This window comes from Balaenoptera borealis (assembly GCF_965194805.1).
Source record: "Balaenoptera borealis genome assembly, chromosome: 12".
In the NCBI taxonomy this organism is placed as follows: domain Eukaryota; kingdom Metazoa; phylum Chordata; class Mammalia; order Artiodactyla; family Balaenopteridae; genus Balaenoptera; species Balaenoptera borealis.
The window spans coordinates 74,444,123-74,466,731 of record NC_138869.1 but is presented as its reverse complement, the minus strand read 5'-3'; the positions used below and the strand labels follow the sequence as shown (position 1 = coordinate 74,466,731).

Sequence of the window (22,609 nt, the reverse complement as noted above, 5' to 3'; positions counted from 1 at the left end):
TGTGACCACGGAGAAGTATCCACAGGGCAGAACTGTGTGATGCAGTTGTTACGAACTTTAACAATGTCCCTTCAAAATGCTGCTAACAGGTGGCTCTACAATTTGAATAACTCAGACTGGAGATGTTATCAGAAGCCCAGGAGTCAATGAATGGGCTATATTCATGCTTCGTCTTTCCTCTTAGATAACAAAACCAGAGGTAGAAGGAATCAGAGATCATCTCGCAGACAAGCAAACAGGTATGAAACGAATGATTTCTACAGATCACACCATTAGTTAGAGCCAAACCTGATTTGGTTAGAGGTTAGAACCTCTCCTGCAACCCACCCCCAGGACCTCAGGGTGTTTCCTTGGACACACTTCCTAATTTGCCAGATCCAAAGCTCTTTCAGGGCAACGTTATGTCTCACCTTTTATTATTATCCATCACAGCCCCCAGCAGAAAGCTTTACACAAAGCAGGCCTCAGACTGACGGGCTAGCTGGTCTACCACCAGGAGAAGGCACCTAGCAAACTAGCTGACCATCTACTTAGAAATCTGTGTCTCCTCCCACTCTAAGTCTCCACTGGAGCTAATTTAAGCTCACAGAGTGCTATGGTAATGAATTCCCCAAGAATTAGTCCCCTGGCCCCATACAACAAGGTCAGAGGGCATCCATCAGTCCCAGCTCCAAACTGTTTTTGGAGGGTGAATGTGAGTCAGGCTAACTGAGGCCAGTTCTCTTGTATCTATTTACCTCAAGGATGAAGCCACTGGTCCTCTTAAGAGGACATAGTACAGAACCAGAGCAGTGCTTGGCCCAGGCTGGAACTGGCCTTCAATTATCAGGGGTCCAACGTGACCCAGGGCATCTCTACTCTACACTCATGAGAATCCAATAGAGGAGTCAATCCCCACATGTGGGCCTGGGATGGGTGGTTCTTAGTGGATAATATTCAGGAGGGCCTCTCACTGCTGAGCAGTCTAGAAAAGTCGCCAGTGTTTGCACCTTCCCCTGGGACGATGCCAAAATGGCTATACCTTGATATCAAACTCTTCACTGCCCCTGCCCTTCTACCCTGTCATGGCCTCATCATTTCAGTCCTCTGTACACACTGCCCTGCTCTCTACCATCTCTAGACCCAGGCCCAAGATCTTCACCTATATGTTCCACCCTTTTCCTCAAATCAACCCAACCCTTAACATTCTAGCCAAGCCCTTGTCTCGACTAGAAAGCGCCCCTGCTTGGCCCTGCATTACTCCAGTCACCCTCAGCACGCTCATCTTCCATTTGTAGGTGGTTCTGCCAAGGTGAGCATCACCGCATGCCAAGCCATCTCCTCCCGGTGCTCTTCCCAGCAGACAGCCTGGCATCAGCAGCCCCATCTTCCGCATCCACTGCGCCTACACTTACCCCCATCAAAGAAAGCACCCAAGACGGAGATCTGCAAATAGCGGGCTCTCAATCCATAGGGCTAACTGCCCCAGGCTGCAGGAGAACGGATCCACTGACCTCTTCCTTGCTACTCACCTCATTCAGCTTGACCCAGTTGAAGGACTTCAGTGGGTGTGAAGGCTGGGGGACACACTTCTTCCTGAGCGGGACATCACTGCTGGGGAAGGGGTCTGGGGGGAGGGGCAGGCCCATGCTGAAGCAAGGTGGGGCACCGGGGGGAGTGGGAGGCCCACCAGGGGGCAGGGGGGGTGGTGGCGGTGGGGGACAGCAGGCGAACGGTAGAGGGGGTGGGGGTGGAGGCAGGTCACTGGTTGTCATCGAGGAAGACAAGGTAAGTGGGCCCCCAGGGGGAGGTGGGGAAGATACAGGTCCTGTCTGTGGGGAGACAGAGACATCAAAAAGACAAAGCATCAACAAGGATGCCTTTCGAGTCCCCCATCACTGTGCCTTCCCTTACTCTTATTCTCCACCTAGACTAGACCCCGAAGCCTGCTCTCACCTCCCACACACATTTAAGCCCTGTTTTCTCCCTCTGCATCCTGAACATCCAACACACAGATACACACACAAGGCAAACACAGACACAGTGGACAAAGTCACAGTCATCACATGCAACAGCGGGATTGATACAGACAGGCCTGCACAAGGGTACCCAGCTGAGAGGGGGAGGGGAGCCAAAAGCCCACCCGTGCTCTGCTTTCCACGGTGTGCTTCCTGGGACAGTGTCACCCGGAGGAAGGAACACTGTTTTTGTCTAACACAGGCGCCAACCTTGCAGCCTCAAGGGTCCCCTCTATCCTGGTCTGAGGTCTCCTCCATGCTGGGGTCCTCGCCTCCTCCCCACGCCTGCCCTTACCCCCACTGGCCTGAAGGCCTCGGCTCAACTATGTAAAAGCAGAGGAGGGGCCACGTACTGAGATTTCACTGAGTTGGGCCACCAGCTCTGCCACTTGTCCCCGAGCCTGGCGCAGCTCCTGGGACTCTCGGGCCAGCTTGTCCTTCATCTTGTTCAGTGTCCGCATCATCTCTTCCCTCTCCAACGTCTTGGTCTCGCATTCCCGCTCCTTCCTCTCCAGCCTGCTCACCAGCTCCGCGTGTTCTGGGATGGAGATAGGACAGGAGGGGAAATGGGAAGAGAGGATGTGAATGCGTGTGTGTCCTTCTCCAAAGGAGGAAATGGGGTCCTGGGCTGGGCAGGGGAGGGGTGGGGAGCAGGTAGCGGGTTTGGGCGGAGCCCCTCACCTTTCCGGAACTTCTCTGCTTGGTCTCGCCACTGTTTCACTTCGTTCTCATTGATGAGCCTGGTGGGGAGTGAAGGGTCTCTTGACTGTTTGCTCACAGCTTCCCAGAAGACGTGGCATCTTCCAGTTCCCCACATTGGTACCCTGATCTCCAATCTGTCCAGCCACATCAAGGAGGCTAGGATTTTGACTCTCCAGATGTCTCTCCAGGTCCCATCCCTGACAAGTTCTCATTACCTGTCTCTCCATGGTCTGAGAAAACTGAAAGGACCCTTAGAGTCCAACCTCTCTGGGATAGAGTTGAAGCTCCTAAGACCAGAAAAGGAGATGACAGCTAACTCGTGGTAAAGCCAGGACTAAATCCCAGGCTTCCCTTAGTTGTACAATGATTTGTACCCCTTTGTAAAAATAGGTTCTTGCATCTGAGAGACATCAAAATATTGGCCTTACCATGGTCCAGACTTCCAATGACCAATGTGTGAGAGCAAGAGAAATCACCCACCCCAGTAACACAGAGTAAGTGGGTAGAGGGTAAAGAGGGGATGTGTCTAAATCATAGGAAGCCCCTTCATTCTTGTCAAACTCTCATTACAAGCGGTGAAAATGAAGCTTTTACCCAGACATCAAGGTATAAGAGAGGTGAAATTCCAAGGTGAGATCTCAATAATCATTTCTTTTGTAAATCTGAAAACAGAGGAGTTAGATCCATGACTCTTGGCCTCCTCAACCAGGTCAAGGATATAAAGAGGGAGTGAAGTATGATGGGGGAAATAATTTGCGAATAGATTTCTTTGGAGAGAGCCATTGTCATCCTCTGGCGGGGGACGGTGGGGGGGGGGGGTTCCTCCTTCAGCATCATCTAGTGAAGTGACTTCTTTGCGCCCACCCAGAGAGTCTGACCCATGTTCCCTGACATTGGGAGGGAGGCATGGTGGACTGGGGCTAAGCAGGTCCAGAGGGTAGGCGGAGACCCGTGACACTCCAAGAATCTGTTAGTATGAGAGATTGCATGAGGGTTTCTCATGAGCCAGAGAGCATCGTGGAGGAATTAGGCTGAAGCTATTTTAAGTCTCATCCAAAAAACCCATCTGGGAGAAAACTGGACACTTCAACAGTGGACGTCTATGTGTATCGTACTGCCAGTGAATCAGGACCTGATGGAAGGGATGGTGCCAAGTAGGCCTGGAGGAAAAAAAGAAAAACATGTGTCGCCAGTGACCAGGGTTTTGTAGCGAGAGGCACCCAGCAAGGAACTTCTGAAGACCCCAGGAATACATGTCATATCTTTATCCATGTGCCAAGCCCAGAGAGCAGGAAGCCTGCTTACTAAATTACCTGATCAAGTAGGGCCTTTTCCCTTTCTCCTTCCTGCCCCCATGCTGCCTCTGGTGGGGGTCAGAAAATGGTTAGCTAGAGGAAAGGGGGGTGGGGTAGAAGGGGCTAGAAGAGAAACAACACAGAAAAAGAAGCCAACCATCACACACACACACACACACAAACACACACACACACAAACACACATGCACACACACACACACTCTCTCACACTCTCTTCCCAGTGCAGCTTCCAGACCCAGTCCAGGGAGGAGAGAGATTTAAGGCTTAATCCAATCTAGAATATTGATGCACGTCTGAGACTAGCCCTTCTACTTGCAGACTTGAGACTACGTTGGCAGCTGAAAGTGAGCTTAGGACTCCCATTGTCCAAGAAGCAGCAAAAACTTCATTGCACCTGAGGCGTTGTCATCCTCTGGCAGAGGAAAAGCTTCCTCACTAAGTAATCTAAAGAATTAGTAGAAGATAAAAATAAAGCTGCCTTCACTATTTACAACAGCCAAGACATGGAAGCAACCCAAATGTCCATCGACAGAGGAATGGATAAAGAAGATGTGGCACATATACAATGGATTATTACTCTGCCATAGAAAAGAATGAAACAATGGCATTTGCAGCAACATGCATGGACCTAGAGATTATCATACTAAGTGAAGTCAGACAAAGACGAATATCATATGATTTCACTTATATGTGGAATCTAAAAAAATGATACAAATGAACTTACTTACAAAACAGAAACAAGACTCGAAGACTTCAAAAACAAACTTATGGTTACCAAAAGGGAAAGTGGGGGGTGGGGCGAGATAATTTAGGAGTTTGGGATTAACGTACACACTACTATATATAAAATAGATAATCAGCAAGGACCTACTATATAGCACAGGGAACTCTACTCAATATTCTGTAATAATCTATATGGGAAATATGAATCTGAAAAAGAATGGATATATGTATATGTATAACTGAATCACTTTGCTGTACACCTGAAACTAACACACCATTGTAAATCAACTATACTCCAATATAAAATAAAAATTAAATTTAAAAAACTTCAAAAAATAAATAAAGCTGCCTTTTGATTACTTTGCTAGTTGTACTTGTCCAACATACCAGTTAGGATTTTGACTACACCAACACCCAGCTATTTGTGCAAATGAAAACAGTAGCATGAATAGTTCAGAAATCATTTGCTCCTTGGCTTTGCAATGCAGCACAATGAATCCTTGAGAGCCAATTCATCTCCTTAAGGGCAACTGACTTAGGCTTATACTGAAAGTAAAAGTTTAAAATTAAAAATCAGTGTGCTGGGGGCTTCCCTGGTGGCGCAGTGGTTGAGAATCTGCCTGCCGATGCAGGGGACACGGGTTCGAGCCCTGGTCTGGGAAGATCCCACATGCCACGGAGCAACTAGGCCAGTGAGCCACAATTACTGAGCCTGCGCGTCTGGAGCCTATGCTCCGCAACAGGAGAGGCCGTGATAATGGGAGGCCCACGCACCGCGATGAAGAGTGGCCCCCACTTGCCGCAGCTGGAGAAAGCCCTCGCACGGAAACGGAGACCCAACACAGCCATAAATAAGTAAATAAATAAATAAATAAACCCAAAGTTTAAAAAAAAAAAAAATCAGTGTGCCAACATGAGGCCTGATTATTAGCTGACATGACTTTAAACTCATTTCTCGGTGTTTCTCTACACCCAGGGTCAGTCAAAGATGATAAGCTAGAGACCTTAGGCTCTGACATCGTTTTCCAACAGCCTCATAACTAAATTGTCATGCTTTATTTTCAGTGGTTGGCAGACCTTCTCTAAAGAGCCAGAGTAACTATTTTAGGTTTTATATACTATGTACAGTCTCTGTCATATATTCTTGTGTTTGTTTGTTTTTAACAACTCTTTTAAAATGTAAAACTATTCTTGGCTCGTGGACCATACAAAACAAGCTGGAGGACGGGGGTTAGCCTGTAGCCACAGTTGGCTGACTCTTCCTCTGTGTTAATACGTGTAATTCCCCCTCAATCCACTGAATGCAGTGGGTCACGGGGAGTTGCGTACACCCCCCTTAAACCTGTGCTATCCAGTACGGTGGTCGCCAGCCATGTCACGTGACTACCTGAATTTAATGAAAATTAAAATGTAAAACTCAGTTCCTCAGTCACACTAGCCACGCGTCAAGCGCTCAGCAGCCACTTTTGGACGGTGCACGTACGGAACATTTCCATTATCTCGGGGGGTTCTGTTGGATGATCTTACTCAAGGCCCATTTGGAGGTGTCTGGGCTTGAGAGAGGGAGCCGAGGTTTCGCTGGTGAGACCCCAAGTAGGAGAGGGATGGGGAAGGAAGAGGAAGACAGGTGAGGGATGGCCACTGCTCACATGTTGACGATATTCTTGACGTTGAAGTTCTCCAAGGGAGCCAGGTCAGGATCCATACCCCTCTCATCCTGGAGGACAATCTGCTGGAGGATTCGGTCCAGGAGCTGCCACTGCTGGAAGTTCCGCTTGTCTGAGGGATGACAGGCATCGTATCTTTACTGAGCCCTGGAACCCCCTGGGGCCCTGCCCTAGCGTCACTCCCTGGGGCCAGGCTGGGGAGGTGTGTCCCTCCCCTCCCCTGACAAGCTCCCCTTCTGACTGGGGAGGCAATGAAACTGCTGATAATGAAGACTCATAAATCCTATCATTTCTTGCTGATCTGCAACTGACCTTTTGTGAATGTGTCAACCCTCTAGATATATTTCTCTATTCCCTGAAATGCTTTCTGGCCGTCTTCTTCCCTGTTGGTACCCTGAGTATCCCTATGCCTGGGGAATGCAAATTGCTTTTTTACAATTATCTTAAAAAAGCACATTTAAGAAAGTAAATCTGCTCCAAACATTACGCGCTGAATAATGAAGTCGCCAGGGAAAATTTTTTTTAAAAGAAAAGGTTTTAGGATTATCAATGCTATTGTCCTACAGAGGAAGATGAACGGAAACTCATTACAGGTGCACACTGAGAGGGGGTCAGAATGGGCTGAAGAAGTGGCTGTGGAATCCTGGCAGATTTCGTGGTGAAGGTGACCCCGAACTGTGAAGGCAAAGGCACTGTGTGTTGCGCCTGCACAGGGCCCCACGGGCATCCCCTCTAATCGTAGTCTGGCTGGACATGGACTTTCTTTTCATGTGATGGCCATAAGCTCCTCTTCCTTGGTTCTTGATCCAAGTACTTTGTTTCTACTGACCACCAAGGGGAGGTCCAGCAGCATGATCCTGGCCTCAAAGGCAAACCATAATGCCTACAAAGTGGAAGGTCACATCTGCACAGCCCCATTTTGAGGCAGAACGGAGGTACCCATTCACAATGCCCTTGGAGCACTAAACACAGGAAGTCATGCGAGCAGAAGTCAGATTTCCCACGTCTTCCATGAAGACTTTCTAGACTGAGTTTTGGAGAGCTGGCAGCTTCCGGGTCCAGGTCACTGTGTCTGTCCTCCTTTCCATCACTCCACTGACACATGCATTGCAAAGTGGTCATCGTTTTCCATTTCCCTTTCAACCAGGAACACAGGGTAAAGCCCTGTGTTCACAGAAGTAGAATGTGTTTCATCTAAAGCCCTGACCCCAAAGAAACAAAATTCCTTCATATGTACAGACTCACTGAGCCTCAGGTTCATTCACTGTAAACTGGAGATAATAACACACACTCCTTAAGCCATTCTGAGGTTTAGAGACACTACCTTAATAGACCTCGCATCACACCCAGCCCAGAGTTGGCAACAATAAATCGTAGTTGTCACCACCACCTCGATTACCAATAACAACATCGCCACCACTAAAGAGAGTCTGTCTAGGCTGACCATTATGTTGGGCCATGCCAGTTTCCAAATATTCTATTTTATGAAGAGCTTAAATACCAAATGGTGCAGTTATAGCTCATTTCAAATTGCATGCTGGCGTGGCTATTAGTAATTATGTATAGTTTATTCAGTCACCGAGCACACCTGGATCCTAAGAGCTCAGCATCTGCTCCTATAGATACTGACATTTGGTATTTGTAAAGTGAGTCAGGAACAAGGGTGGTAGGATGGGAGCCAGCAAGGGCTAGATAGAGGCGTTGATAAAATCTTAAAGAGAAAAAAAAAAAAAAAAAGGCATGCTCCTTCCACAGCTGTGCTGCTCCCCGCAAACACAAAACTTCTTTTTGGAACGCCCTGAGAAGAATGATCACAACCCTGCCACGAGCTGGCAGTCAGAGCTGTTGGATTCTTCAGGGATCAAGCTCCCGCTTGTTGGACCGGGACGTTGGCATTGCTCAGGGCTGAGTTCCCCGCTCCTCTGCTGGGGGACATTGCCAAGTCCTGACCCCCAGGAGGAAGGGAAGAGCACGGGCCTGAGTCCCATGGCCTGGCCTCCTGGGAACTGGGGTGCAGAGGGAGACATGGGGAGACTTCCCAACCCCGGGAGCTTCTGACACCTTGTCTCCAGCTGCCCCGGGCCAGGGGCTCAGGCCGGCTGAGGGGGCTACTCACAGGGCATCTGCAGGCAGTGGTGCAGGACAGACAGCAGGCAGGGGTAGGCCTCTGTGTGCTTCAGCTTCCTGTGGATCAGCTCAAACATCTGGGAAGCGCTCTTGGTGTCGATGTGGACCTGAGGGTGTGGAGGGCACAGTGAATGGGGAGGGGGGAGGGGAAGGCAGCAGAGGAAGACAATGGGGAGGGAGAAGACCCTGCTTTCATCCACTGAACCCCGTCCCGCAGAAGCATTCCTCTCCTGCCTCTGGTCCAGGCTTAAAAAAGAGACGGGCAGAGAAAAGGAGGAGAGAGCTGTGCTAATTGTATAACCCAGGGTTTCCCAACCTCGGCACCACTGGCATCTTGGACTGGATGATTCTTTGCTGTGGGAGGCTGTCCTGTTCACTGTGGGCTGTGCAGCAGCATCCTGGCCCTATATCTACCAGACGTCAGGGGATCCTCCTCGCGCCTGCTGTGACAGCTAAGAATGTCTCTAAACATTGCGGGTGTCCCCAAGGGAAGTAAAATCTCCCCTGGTTGATTCAAACTAAGGGAAGGAAGCAGGGGCCTGGATGATTCAAGGAGCACATGGCATAGGTTCACGGGTGCAAATTCCAGACCGACCCTGTCGCTGCGTGACAACAGCAAGCTGCTCGTCCCTGCTAACATCAGTTTCCTTCTCTTTAAATTCAGCGCTTTTTTTTAGAATATAGAGGGATGGTGCTTGGCTACTGAAGCATCACCTCAAAGGAGGTCTCCACGTGGATAGGGATTTTATAACACAATATTTAAGCAGCAGACGTGTGGATTTTTCAGGGTTACCAAGACTAAAATGGAAATGATGTTGTTTACCAAGCACGATCAGGTTAGTGATGGGGAAAGGTATCTCAGGAAATTACTGGAAGACACGGAGAAAGTCATCCCAGGGGAGGCATTTGAGAGTAACCATGTGTAAGAATTGTCTCTCTTTCCTTTGGGGGTTGCAGTGGGAGATGCTCTCCTCGGTTAGGGTCTGCTGGTGGTACCTGGCAGAGCCACCATACTGCCAGGGCTCCAGAAGCAGGACCTGGCCGTGGGGGCACCCACCAGGGAACCCGGCCAACAGCGGACCTACAGCACGGCATCTGGGACCCACTGCAGTCGCCCTACCCTTGCAGGCTCCTCACCATGTCAAACCTCCTGGCCAGCTCCAGGTCATCCTCGTTCCGGACCATCTCGAAGAAGTCCAAATGCCTAGACAGGACGGGGGGATAGAGGGAGTAGACATCACCGCCAGGCCAGCCCCGGGTGAGGGTTACAGCCCTTCCAAGCCCCCCACTGACTCAATCTGAAGGCTTCATTCAGGTGAGGCCAAGGCAAAGCCAGAAAGAAGCCAGCTGCCTGTATGTCAACACTCTCCTTTATAGAATCCCACGTCCATCCCTCGGGGAGGCCAACCGAGGGTCCTATCACCTTCCATCGGGCTTTCACAAGTTCGGAACTACTGACATTTGGGGCTGGGTCATCCCTGGCTTTGGGAGGTGGGTGTGTGAGTTCCAAGACGTGCACCAGCATCCCTGACCTCTACCCACCAGATGCCAGCAGAATCCCCCACTTTGTGACGACCACAGATGTCTCCAGGAGCTGCCGGATGTCCCCTGGCACCTGCAGTCAAGGACCACTGCCCTACATCTACCTTCCCCAGTGTTCTTTTTTTTTTATTATTGGAGTATAATTGCTTTACAATGTTGTGTTAGTTTCTGCTGTACAACAAAGTGAATAAGTGAATATATATATATATATACCCCCTCCCTCTTGGACCTCCCTCCCTCCCCGTCCCCCATCCCACCCATCTAGGTCACCACAGAGCACCGAGCTGAGCTCCCTGTGCTATACAGCAGGTTCCCACTAGCTCTCTATTTTACACATGATAGTGCATATATGTCAAACACAATCTCCCAATTTGTCTCACCCTCCGCTTCCTCCCGTGCCCGCATGTCCGTTCTCTACGTCTGGCATCTCTATTCCTGCCCTGCAAACAGTATTGTCCCATGTCCCCACTCAAAGCCAATCTCTCATCTTCTACCCCATCCACTCCTACACGCCACCACAAAAGGACCCATTTTCTCTCCCTTAAGACCTAACGTAATAAAATAGCCTGTGCGAGTGAGGTGGAACCAGAGGGGCTCACTAGTGACGTACAGGAGCTTCACTGTGCCCTTTGCTCAACAAAGGCCTTGATGGCTTGCTTGCACCTTGGCGGGGAGCATTTCTTGGCTGAGCAGCGGGGCGCTGCGGGACGTTTAACATTCCTGACTCCCTACAACCCATGCCAGTGGTGCCCCCCACCGGCCAGTTTGAAAACCAAAGAACACCCCTACATGGTTCCAAATTCCCCCCCAGCGGGCAGTACTGCCACAGCGGAGGACTACTGGGTCCACCTGCCTATAACATCAGAGGTCAGACAGGAGGTCAGCAAAGAGGACGGGCAGGGGCATAGGTGATGTGGGACGAGAAGGTGGGGAGCTGCCCACCTCCCGCCCCCCGGAGCTGCTTCTGAATCGACGCTGGGTGCGGCAGGCGGTCTCCAGGGGAACAGAAACCTCTACAGGAGTCCTGACCATGCCCCACCGAGGCGCTGTCGCCGTAGGTTTGCATCGGGACGGGTGACTTGGGCCTTACTTGTCCAGGATGGCATTCTCGTGCTGCCGGAGTTTGTCAATCACAGGCTGTATCCCCAGCATCAGGAACTCGTACCGTAGATGTAGACGGAACTCCAGATTATCCTGGGGGTCACCAAGGGAGGACCAGACTCACTGACTGGTCTCGATTTCCACAGGAGTCCCCAGTGGCCCCCTCATTGCCACTCCAGTCCCACCACATCCCCTGCAGCAAACTCATGAGAACTGCTTTGAGTCCCAGAGTTGCAAGAAAGGGTGGGAGGAGACATCCTCTGACCTTGTTATTTACTCCCTTTAGCTCTCCTGCCTCACTTCTTTTAAGTCCTTCACCAGTTTTCTCTAAGTTTTTGGCCTCAGAGAGCAGTGTTGAAGAGTGATACAGAGCACACAGTTTGGAACCAGACATTTCTTGGTTCCAATCCCTACTCTGTCACTTACCGGTTTTGTGACTTTTGCAAAAGTCTTAGTTTCCTCATCAGTTAAACAGGCATGATATTACTTACCTACAGGAATGACATTCATAAGAACTGCTTGATGAGGTATGGTTAGCAACTAACCAGAACAGGTGTCAGCATAAATAGCTAGTACTGACTCAGGTGACATCAGCATCTTAGGGACAGGTAATTCCCCCAATCCACCCCACCCAACTCAGGTCATCAGGACGGGACGCAAAAAAAAGTATGCTGGCAGAAAAGAGGGAAAAGCAGAGATCATTAAATTGCCCCTTTTGACCTTCAACAAGCTGACCTTGGCTGGGGCATCTGATTGCCCTAGAATTGGGGGAGTTCACCTGCTCTTCAAGTTCTTCTTCGACTGTTGCTATTTTTAAGGTCTGGGAATCCCATTCTGACCCCAAAAGAAGGAAAATCAGAAGTCACACCTGCTAACAGAAGGTGCTAGAAGAGCATGATCAGCCACCCCAGAAATCAGTCCAGAAGCAGGTCTTTAGAAAGCTCTAGAAAGAAGGGCCAACACTTGCCCTCCTCCCATAAATGATCCCCACCATCCTAAACAATCATCAGCCAGACAAGCTTGGGGTTTGTCCATGACACACATAATGCATGATGCGACCTAGGCAGGAAGCTCCCCAGGAACCGCTCATGACAGAGAGATTTACGACAAGCTGTGCTTTCTCGGCCCCAAGTGAAGGAGGCAAGAGGTGATACAGATAATCTGAGGACAATGATGGTAGTGCCAGCCACACCGACCCTCTGCCACTTCCCCAGGCAGCACTCACGCCCTCTTCCCCAGGTCCGGAAAGCCAGGGCCCAGCAAGGGCACGGAGAAGATGTCTCACCTCTCCAGCGCCAGCATTGAGGACAGCGTTGATAAAGGACATGATGGCTGTTTTCAGATTCACTTCATCTCGGTATCGGCCCAGACTTCGGTCCAGCTCATTCAGCAGTGTCTGGACGGAAAGGCAGGATGGAAAAAGAGAGGAGGGCTCAGGATCCTATGAGTCCAGCCTCTGTGCCTTTGCTCCTGCCATTCCAATCACCCAGAATGCCCCATCTGTTCTCTCCACCCAATCTACCCAACTCATCTTGGACCTTCCCTAAAGCTCACCTTTTCCAGGAAGCATCCTTTGCCTCTCTACATCTCAGCCCCAGTCCTACCTTATTGTCCTGTCCACTCAGCCTTGGGGACTTGCTTTATTTTGCTGGGCGATGCTGAAAAGATGCTTTAGCACTTTACAGCTGTTTACAGCTCCTCAGCCCTCCCTATCTGTGGCTCCCATGTGTGCAGATTCAAGCAATGCCAGGTTGAAAATATATATATTTTTTAAATTTCAGGAAGTTCCAAAAAGCAAAATTTGAATTTGCTGAACACCAGTCACTGTTTACATAGCACTTATATTGTATTTACAGTTATTTACAGAGCATTTGCATTATATTAGGTCCTATAAGTAATCCAGAGATGATTTAAAGTATACAGAAGGATGTGCATAGGTTATATTCAAATACTGCACTATTTTATATAAGACATTTAAGTATCCACAGATTTTGGTATCCACGAGCATCCTGGGACCAATTCCCCGAGGATACCGAGAGTAACTGTATTTGCTGCCCAGCTCCTTGATAGCATGGACATTACCTTTTATCTCCTTTGCATCTTCTGCAAAGGGTCAGGGGTCACTTTCTGAACAGAGTAGGTGCTTTAAAATGTTTGATGACAGAATAAACATATAGTCTATAGTGGTGGATAAACCATAATGTTTGTGATAACAGTTCACACCTATTAAGACTTAGTACCAAGACACTATACTTATTGTCTATCTCTTTACCTGGAGCAGGTCAGGGAGAAGAAAAGAGAATAGCATGGCCTGAGTTCCCAGGACTGGTCCCAGTGTCCTTATAGTAGGCACTGGCCCAGGCATAGGGCCTAAAATCTCCATTCCAGCAATGGCATTCGATTCAATATTTCTTGACTGAGCCCCTTTATGAGCCAGGCGCTGGGCTCAGAGATACTGAGCCACAAAAATGAAGCAGACCAATATTCCAGTCTCAAGGAACCCATGGTCTAGTGAGGAGTCCATTTTCCCAGCCAAACCGCCCCTCTCTTAAGGCTCCTCAGCTCTTTTTATATAAGCCCTCCACCAGCCCCGCACCTGGAAGCGCGTCCGCTCGGCTGCGTACACCTGGTAGTGTAGCATGGCCTGCAGCACCTTCTTGTGGCCGCCAGGCACCAGGCACACGGCGCCCAGGATCTCCAGCACGGCCACCTTGGTCTTGCTGTTCTCCGTGCGCAGGCTCTGTGCGATGGTGCTGATGGCCTCGGGCTGTGCCAGCACGTGCGCCCGCCCCTGGGAGTTGTTCATCAGAGCTTTGATGCAGCCGATGAGGGAGGTGTGGATGCGGCTTTCACAGGTGGCGTGGTCCATGCTCCGGAGGAAGTTCAGCAGACAGGTCAAGCCCTCCAGCTCGATGAAGCGGGTCACAAACCTGCCCAGACCAGAGCCATCAGCAAAACAGGTATCCTGCAGTTGCATATTATTCTGTATGCATTTTGCAAATAGCTACCCCCTTACCTGGGTACCGCTGTGTCCCACCGGCAGTAGCCACTTGGTTCAGTTGTAAAGTTTATCTAAAGCACTAAAATCCTATCACCTCACAAGACTCAGATCTTATTTGCATTTTAAATACCATGCATTTGCACGTCGTTGACTGTGGGTTACACAGCTATGAAGGTGTATATGTGAAAGAGATGATCATGATAATTATTAGGATAATTATCATGGCTGTTAAACCTGAAGACTCATCACCAACGAGGATGGGAATTAAGAGAATTACAGTCAGACAACAAGGAGGACTTGCAGACATGGGAGTCATCAGAGTCACTGCATCAAGGGATCAAGGCTGGGGAAGGCACTCTTCAAGGGATCCCTAAGAAAACATCTGAGTGATCTTGAATGTCAGCAAAAAACATTAAAAACCCTTTAGTTTAGGGGTTCTTAACCTGGAATCTGTGTTCCCCTAAGGGGTCTATGGCTAACATTCAGGGGTCCATGAACTTGGATGGGAAAAGAAAATTACACTTTTATTTTTGGTAACCTCTACCTGAAATTTAGCATTTCCTTCAATGATGAATGTAGGCAATAAACTATAGTGGCATTAGCAGAATCTGTGACTTTGTCACACAAAGAAATCACAGCTATTTTCATCTCTAATTACAGTTGCTATGGGTATCTCAAAATATCATTTCCACTCATCAGGGCTTCAAAATTATGGTGGTTGCTAGTTCTTATTATTTAAGGCATAAAGAAGTACATTTATTGCTCTCTCACAAATGTTTAAAATTTGGTAACTGTATTTCAATTTAATTGGTTCATTTTTAACTTTATCTATTCCTATCTATTTTATTATTTAAAAACATCACTCTGATAAGCAGTCAATAGGTTTCATCTGGGTGGCAAAGTCATCCATGGCACACACACACACACATATACACACACACGCGTACATACACACGCACACACACCGAGGCTTAAAACCCTTGATTCAGTAGAACAATAATTAATGATCTGAGGAAATGTCATAAATGAAGGTGAGGAAAGCACTACATATAATTAGTACATTTGATCCCCAGTGCATTTGTATTTCTACATGATTATAGAAATATGCCTAGAAAAATAGAACGTACTCTTAAATTGTTAAAAACAGGTATTATTTATTTTCTAGTTTACACTTTTATGTATTCCACAAAATGTCCACCATGACTGTGTGTGACTTTTGTAATCAGAATTTTATTATGGGAAAGAAAAATAAATGGAAGTGGGAGATGAAGCTGGCACCCTCCCCTCAGCCCTTCTACTTCCTGACTTCCTCATCCTTCCTGTATCCCCTGCCCATACAGACCCCCACCCCACCCCGCCTGAGCAACAAGCAGGGATTAGGGGGCTCCCGTTCTCCTTGATGCTATTTCCAGGCTGCTGGGTCAACCTAGACCACACACGTGCACGTGTGCACACACACGCGCACACACACACACACACACACACACACACACACACACACACACACAGGAAGATCAGTGTGCTGGTAACAACTGGAGCTCTAGAGAAAGAAAAGAAAAAGGCCTGATTGTGGTGTTTGCCAATTTCCATGGTATAAATACCGCCAGCATAGCTGATTTCAAAGTATCAATGTGTGTCATTGAACGTGGAGCTGGGAAGAGATGCACCGTTTACGTATTCCCACCAGGCACACACAGTGGGTGTAAACTCACTGAGCACACGTAACAGGAAAGAGCATACAGGACAGTAAAATGTAGTCAAATCATCAGGTAATTAAGGAGTGATAAGTTTCAAGTACTTAATTACCTTTGTTTTTGATAGCATTTATTTAATCATGAGTTGATGTAATTTACATTTTCATCACAGCTATGTTTAACAACCAGCTTGCAAAACTGCTGAAAATTTTGAGAGTTGGCTCCCACAAGCCAGAATGAGTTGCCAGGCACAAGAGGAGCCTGTGGCTCTGTTGGGCCCTTTCACTATGTGGCCTGGGACGCGGGGAGAGGCTCTTTTCAGCCCTTGAGACGCCCATCCCCCCCTTCCTTGCCTGCTCCCACGCTAGATGGAGAAATCTCATCCAGAGACACCACATCGCCCCCTAGTGGCTGGAGTATTTCTCACCCACACTCACCCCTCTGGCGCGGGGCCCCTCACGTGCGCAGCTCTTTCTTGTGTACCTGTCCGTATGCCCACCACCCCCACCCCCGCATCCTGTTCTGTCTTCCCAATAAAACAAGCACCTGTCTTCAGTTTCTCTTCAGAATCTGAGGTTGATCTCACCTTCCCGTGTTCATCTCCCCTCCCCAACAGGCCCATCCTCTGGCAGCATCCCAGCTCCTCACAGAGGGGGAGTGGGAGCCCGGATGTGAAAGGAGGTGAAGCGAGCTCTAGGGGATGCTGGAGAGTGGAGGTGGCCAAGGGGACTGGGATGGGAACACAGCTCTGCGTGAAGCTTCGGGAAGCTGAGGGGACCGCTGGGTGAGGGGACGTGGAAGGAAGTGAGGGAAGGGGACATCACCTCATGGGCTGTGTCCGGAGGGCCGTCTTCAGGTCTTCCACGACTTGGTTCCTCATCTCCGTCTCCTCCTCATCAAACGCGTACAGACTCTGCATCTGAGGTCAGAGAAGGGGGCAGAGGTCACGCTGGGCTGCCTGTCTCCCGGCTCCCTGCCACTCCCAGCCCGAGTGTGACCCAGGGGCCGCCCTCGCCTCAGGAATGGTGAGGTCTCAGGGAACGGTTTACTAAGACAGAGTGACAGACTCTGAGAAGAGCCATTCCCAGGCCTCACTTTCCTCATCTGTAAAATGGGGAGAATGATCAGCCCAGACTATTTCCCAAGGCTGCGTGATGTATACATAATAAATGTTTCAATGGTTTGGGGGGCTCTGAAGTCACACAGGGGAGGGAGGGATGAGGATAAAATCTTGAGAATAACTGGAAAGCTGCTGATCCCCAGAGGGGGTGGGCTGTGGGGTGCAGGGGAAGATGATGACCACTCTCCCCAGAGCCTTTCCAGGCAGGGCCGGGGCAGGACAGGGGGCGAGGCTCACCGCGGCCATGGAGTTGATGCGGTCGATGTAATAGTCAGGCCAGCTGGTCGCCAGCTTGTTGGGATCCTCCTGTTCCTGGAACAAGATGAAGGACTGGATGGACCACCACCCCCGCCCCCCACAAGACAGGCCCACAGTCTGAGATCCTGAGCTTCGTCCCGGGTCAGCATTCAGATTCATCTCCCAGCCCAGCCTAGACGGGGTGACTTTGAGGAAGTTACAAAATCTCCCCAGGCTTCCATTTCTTCCTTGGCAAAAGGCAGATCGCGGACATCCAACCTCAGGACCAGCCAGTGACGTGGGCAGAAACCACGCAGGTGTATACACTTTCAAACAATATATACAATTAAAGATAAATTCTTTTTTTTCCCCTGTTACATTTGTTCTGACTCTATTTAATAAAATACAATTTTAAGTCTGTTGAATCTAATGAAAATGTGTGCTTATATTTTGTACATCTCCTTTTTCAAATTTTATTTTTTTTCTGATAATATCATTCCCATTGTATTTTACAAAAGTATTGGTCGGTGACAGTTTGGACCTTTAAAAACTTGGTCTTTTCTCTCAGACAGTTTGGGAAGCACTGATTGACATAAAGCATTTGGTGCAGCGCCTGGCACCTAGTAGGTACTCAGTAAACTGTAACTTTAAAAAAGGAGGGAAAGAGACACACCCAAGGCCCTGGGTTTGGAAAGAGGAAGGGTCTGTGCAGCTGGGGGGCAGAGCCCAGATGAGACCTGGCCCTCAGGTCCCAAGAGAAAGCCTCAAGTCCTCCCCAAGTGTGGGCAGGAATGAAGGGAGCTGGACAAGCACTGATGCTGACTGAAAATCCAGTCCTCTCCTCCGGCCAGTGGATCTGCTTCTGGGCATTACACACACCCTCCTCCTTCCTGCCCCTGTCCCTGTTTCATTTGGATGTTCCCTCTCATCTGCTTTCTGCCAATTTCCTGCTTTCAAATTAGCATGAACATTTACTTCCTCCAGAACCTTCCTGATGAACCACCTGCCTGCCAGCTGGCCTGGACTTTGCCCTGCATCCCTCAGCCTCATCCACTCTGGCTTCATGATTTTGTTTCTTAAAATCCAAATTTTAGATCAGTGAGAAACCTGCCTTGATCGGGTCTTTGTGACTTCACGTGGATATATATGACCGAAGTCCCCAAATTCTAGCTTCCGCCTTAGAGAGGAGATCACAGAACATAAACGAACGTATCACGAAACACATACTTTCCTGCCTTCACTGGCTCCCCGTTTAGCCATTTCATATGTCTTTAATGAGCACCTACTACATGCCAGTCACTGCACTGAACCCTGAAAGTACTGAACAAAAAGTCATCCACGTAGTAGTCTGTCTTGTGCCGGAGGCAGGGTGACCGGTGCTCTATGGTAGGACTGTCCATTTGTGGGCCATGGAAACCCAGGGTGGGGGGCATCTAACACAGAAGGCTCATGCAGGGGCTGGGGTAGGGGGTCTGAGAGGACTGGGCTGAGTTACTCAAGATTACTGAAGCTAAGAAAGGGGGAGGGTGTTAGAGACAAGAAGTACCATGTGGAAAGAGAGGGGGGTGTGAAAGTGTGTGGGGAGATGACACACAACTTGGTTTGGAAGGTGGTGAGAGACGTCCTTACATTTTAGTGCATTTTTTAGTTTAGCTGCATAAGGGATCAACGTCAGGGACCCCCAGAGTAAATCAGTTTGGAAAGTGGAGAACCACGAGATAGGATGAGTTACTCCTGAAATTAATTTTCTCCTCCCTCCCTCCCTCCCTTCCATGACTTGAGCTTTTTAAAGACCTGCTTTCCTCACAATGAGATTCCTAAACACAGAACACAGTATTCTGCAGGTGCTTAATACATGCACATTGAGTTTACTAGACAGTGGTTTGCAGTGCGTGCAGGTTCTCAGACCCTGGCAGGCCTGCATTCCAGCATCATTGCAGCACTTGCCATGACTGGCTGGTGACTTTGCGTGAAGGCCTCTCTAGGCCTTCCTTGCCTCCTATTTAGAAAAAAAGACTAGATTGGGTTGCTCCTCAGTTCCTTCCAACTCTAGAATAGTGACCAATTTTATAAGCTCGGTCTGGCCCAATATGGAGCCCAGGATGGAACAAATATCCTGAGCGAGAAGAATTATAAAAGAGCCAGGAATGGGCTTTAAGGAGCACGAAGGAGAAACAGCCCCAAGCCATCCCAAACCTGCCCGTCTTCTCCCAGGAGGGAGACTTCTGAGCCTCAGGTGCAGGAAGAACCAGGTCTTAGCTCCCAAACACCTATACACTCTTGAGGTCAAGCGAACAAGCTGCAAGCCTGAGAAACGAGAGGGTGGAGGGGTGGGGAGGAAGGTGGGCCAAGAAAAGAAAAATAGAGTGAAAGAAACAGGCTCAAATAGAAAGGAGGCAAGAGAGACGTCGAGAGAAAGAGATGAAGCAAAGAGACATAGAGATGGAGGAAGACAGCAGAAAGCACAGCCGCTGGGAAAGCAGAGGGGAGGAGACAAAACCCAATTAAGCCCTGACTGCGGCCCGGCACATCCTTCTAGGGAGGACCGCAATCAGGGGACTGACATCTTTTAATGAAGGAGAGGAGGAAAGGGAGGAAAGGGTGGAGAGAGTGGAGACCAGTGTGTGTCCCTGATGTGTATGCTGCCCTGGGACAGGGACACAGCCTGGGATGGGGGGGTGGGGGCTAAAGATCCAGAAGAGACCACTCACTTCCCCCAAATGGAGTTCTTCCAACAGAGCTGCCCCCAGGTATGGCCCAGGGCGCACACCTTCCCCGCATACGCACAGACACAAGAAAGGAATCTAGACTTTTTTTTTTGGGCCGTGCAGCTTGTGGGATCTTAGTTCCCTGACCAGGGATCGAACCCGGGCCCATGGCAGTGAAAGCACGGAGTCCTAACCACTGGACCGCCAGGGAATTCCCTAGACCTGTTATCGTACAGCTCCCTTACCCAGCACCAACTCCTGGAACCCAGTGGGCACCTGCTTACAGGATTTTTGAAAAACAGAATCCTATGTCCCTGAGTGTAAGCTCCATGACAGCAGGGATTATTTTTGTCCTGATTTATTCACTGTCACTCCTCCAACACCTAGAACAGGACAGGTGTACAATAAATACTGGTTAAATGAACGAGCAAGCATGGAGGCAAGGGCTGCCCGCGCTGTGGACCCTGAGTGACAGCAGAAGGGAATCAGAGAGGGCACCTTCTTCTTGCTGCAGTAGATCTGCCATTTCTTCTCAGGCGGCAGCGCAAACACAGCCTCCCGGTTTTTGTCGGTGAGATCCAATTCATCCTGCAAAGACAACAAGAAATACGTCTGAAACCCAGACACGGTTGACCTTCGAATATTCAGCCCTACAGGAAATTACAATTGCCTCGAATTCCCTCAGAGCCCTCAGCCTGCTGTCTTCCTCCAAAGAGCATCAAAGATATGATAGGGCAATTCTTCTTCTAGAAGTTCAGCCCCATCCTCCCATCTCCTTGCAGCAAGCCCTTGAGCTTCCATCCAAGCATCTTTCACTTCCTGTCCCCATCCCTGGCTCCTCCTATCCAGGCCCCCTGTTCCCTGCCCATCTCCTGCATTGCTTTGCTAGCTCCTGGTCCCCTTGCCTGGAGTTTCCTGTCTTCCTTCCTTGTCCTTCTTAAGCTTGTCAACACCACAAATCAAGGCTCGACAAAGAAAGAAATCAGTCTACTGATCCAGTTTTTGCCCTCACCCTTCAAGTCTCTGTGCCCTTTGAGTGTCTCCCCCAGAAAGTCTCTGGCTCCCCTAACCTCAGCATGGGTCCCAGCACAACTGAGGAGACCTGGTAAAGATGATGAGCTGAGCAACTCTCTGGGCAACAAGGGCACGCCATGCCGCGGGAGGTCTGCTGCCCAAGGAGGTGTGCCTGCCAGGGACAGCCCTCCGGCTGCACCACCACCAAGACGAGGCCGTGCACACGCAGGCTGGGCTCCAGCAGCTGGTCCACGCTTCCCCAGGAGCAGGACAGGGCAGTTTCTGACGTCATCAAATTTAGGGTAACTCTATAGGTAGTTTGGGATGATTTTATAGGTTTGGCTGCGCTGAATGGCCCCTAAAAAGCTCTGTTATTGAAAATTCTTCTCCTGTGATTCATGAGTTATGCAGGGGCTGATCAAAAAAAAAATAGTTAATGGGCCATGGGAACATAATGTGCTTTTCAGCTCAATTCTTGTAAGGTTTTTTTTTAAAAAAAAATAAAAGCAAAACTTACATTAAGACAAAAAAAAGCATAGTATTACTAATCTTTATATTTTCTAAAGTGATAGTGAAAGTAATATCTAAGAAGGTACAAGGGTCTTAAATATCAATAGCTATTCTGTTTGTCCTTTACTTTTATTCAACGAGAACATTTTAGACTTTCCTTCACATAGATCAGAACTGTCCAATAGGAATATAATGTGAGACACATGTATTTAAAAAAATGTTCTGGTCACATTAAAAAAATTAAGAAGGAGTAGTTGAACTTAATTTTAATAATACACTGTACTTAACCCAAAATATCTAAAATATGGTCATTTCAAAACATAATCAATGTAAAAAAAAAAAAAAGGATCAATGAGGTATTTTACATTCTTTTTTTCAAACTAAGTCATCAAAATCTGGTGTGGATTTCCCATTACAGCTCATGCTGGTTTCAGACCAGCCACGTTTCAAGTGTCAGCAGCCCCACGTGACCAGTGGCTGCCATCCTCAACGGCACATTCAAAGAGAACTTGAAACTATGCCCATCGGGTCACCTGCCTTTCGAACTAAAGACTCCAGCAGATCTAATGCTAAAGGAAGGTTCTTCCCTAGAACCACTCTCTTCATATCCCGGGAATGTCCCCAGACCCTGCTCAAGGTTTCTGAAGCATTTCCTTTCCATGGTCAGAATCAGAAATAAAAGAAAAAGACAGAGTTCTGTGCACCTGACACTGCCCAGCACAAACTGCATCTCTTCTACTTTTGCTTATGCAGTTAGTTCCACCCGGCCTGCCCTCCTGGCCCACCCACCCTGTGGACCCTGGTCTAATTCCCCAGCTCAAAGTTACCATCTTCCCGCAAGCCTTCCACAGCCCCTCCCAGGTAAGAACACCTCTCCCTTCCTGAACTCCAGAGCAGTTATGTTCAACCTTGTATTCTGGCTACGTACACACTTGTCTTTTCTCACCAGTGGTCTCTGTCACTAAATCGAAGGACCCTTCTTGGCGATTTGGCTCAGCCCAGGTAGCCCACGACTCTGCGGACCATCCACTCCTTACTGAGTCTCTCTTCCTTGGTTTCCTGGACAACCACACTCTTGGGCAGTCCCTCCTGCTTCACTCTATGTTCCTCTTGGGACCCCCGACTTCTCCTCCTCTCTCCTACCATCCAA

The 22,609-nt window shown here is 48.9% G+C and overlaps 1 protein-coding gene and 1 pseudogene across 7 annotated transcripts in view; both read right to left on the bottom strand.

Moving 5' to 3' along the window:
* Nucleotides 1–22,609, bottom strand: part of LOC309608268 (large ribosomal subunit protein eL42 pseudogene) — a 217,967-nt pseudogene that overhangs the window by 88,248 nt on the left and 107,110 nt on the right. The gene's annotated exons all lie outside the window — the stretch shown is intronic.
* The window catches only part of DAAM2 (dishevelled associated activator of morphogenesis 2), a 114,247-nt gene that overhangs the window by 22,556 nt on the left and 69,082 nt on the right, over nucleotides 1–22,609 (bottom strand). For all 6 annotated transcript variants that reach the window (XR_014232764.1, XM_082347807.1, XM_082347811.1 and 3 more), the window contains exons 3-14: nucleotides 20,434–20,523; nucleotides 17,228–17,302; nucleotides 16,695–16,789; nucleotides 13,772–14,105; nucleotides 12,461–12,571; nucleotides 11,165–11,268; nucleotides 9,670–9,736; nucleotides 8,522–8,639; nucleotides 6,388–6,517; nucleotides 2,679–2,737; nucleotides 2,351–2,535; nucleotides 1,512–1,811 (exon numbers count right to left, since the gene is read on the bottom strand). Coding sequence is in view for 5 of the 6 variants with exons in the window: in XM_082347807.1 (XP_082203933.1) it covers nucleotides 1,512–1,811; nucleotides 2,351–2,535; nucleotides 2,679–2,737; nucleotides 6,388–6,517; nucleotides 8,522–8,639; nucleotides 9,670–9,736; nucleotides 11,165–11,268; nucleotides 12,461–12,571; nucleotides 13,772–14,105; nucleotides 16,695–16,789; nucleotides 17,228–17,302; nucleotides 20,434–20,523 (1,668 nt within the window). In the remaining variant the exon portion in view is untranslated. The remainder of the gene's footprint in view (nucleotides 1–1,511; nucleotides 1,812–2,350; nucleotides 2,536–2,678; nucleotides 2,738–6,387; nucleotides 6,518–8,521; nucleotides 8,640–9,669; nucleotides 9,737–11,164; nucleotides 11,269–12,460; nucleotides 12,572–13,771; nucleotides 14,106–16,694; nucleotides 16,790–17,227; nucleotides 17,303–20,433; nucleotides 20,524–22,609) is intronic.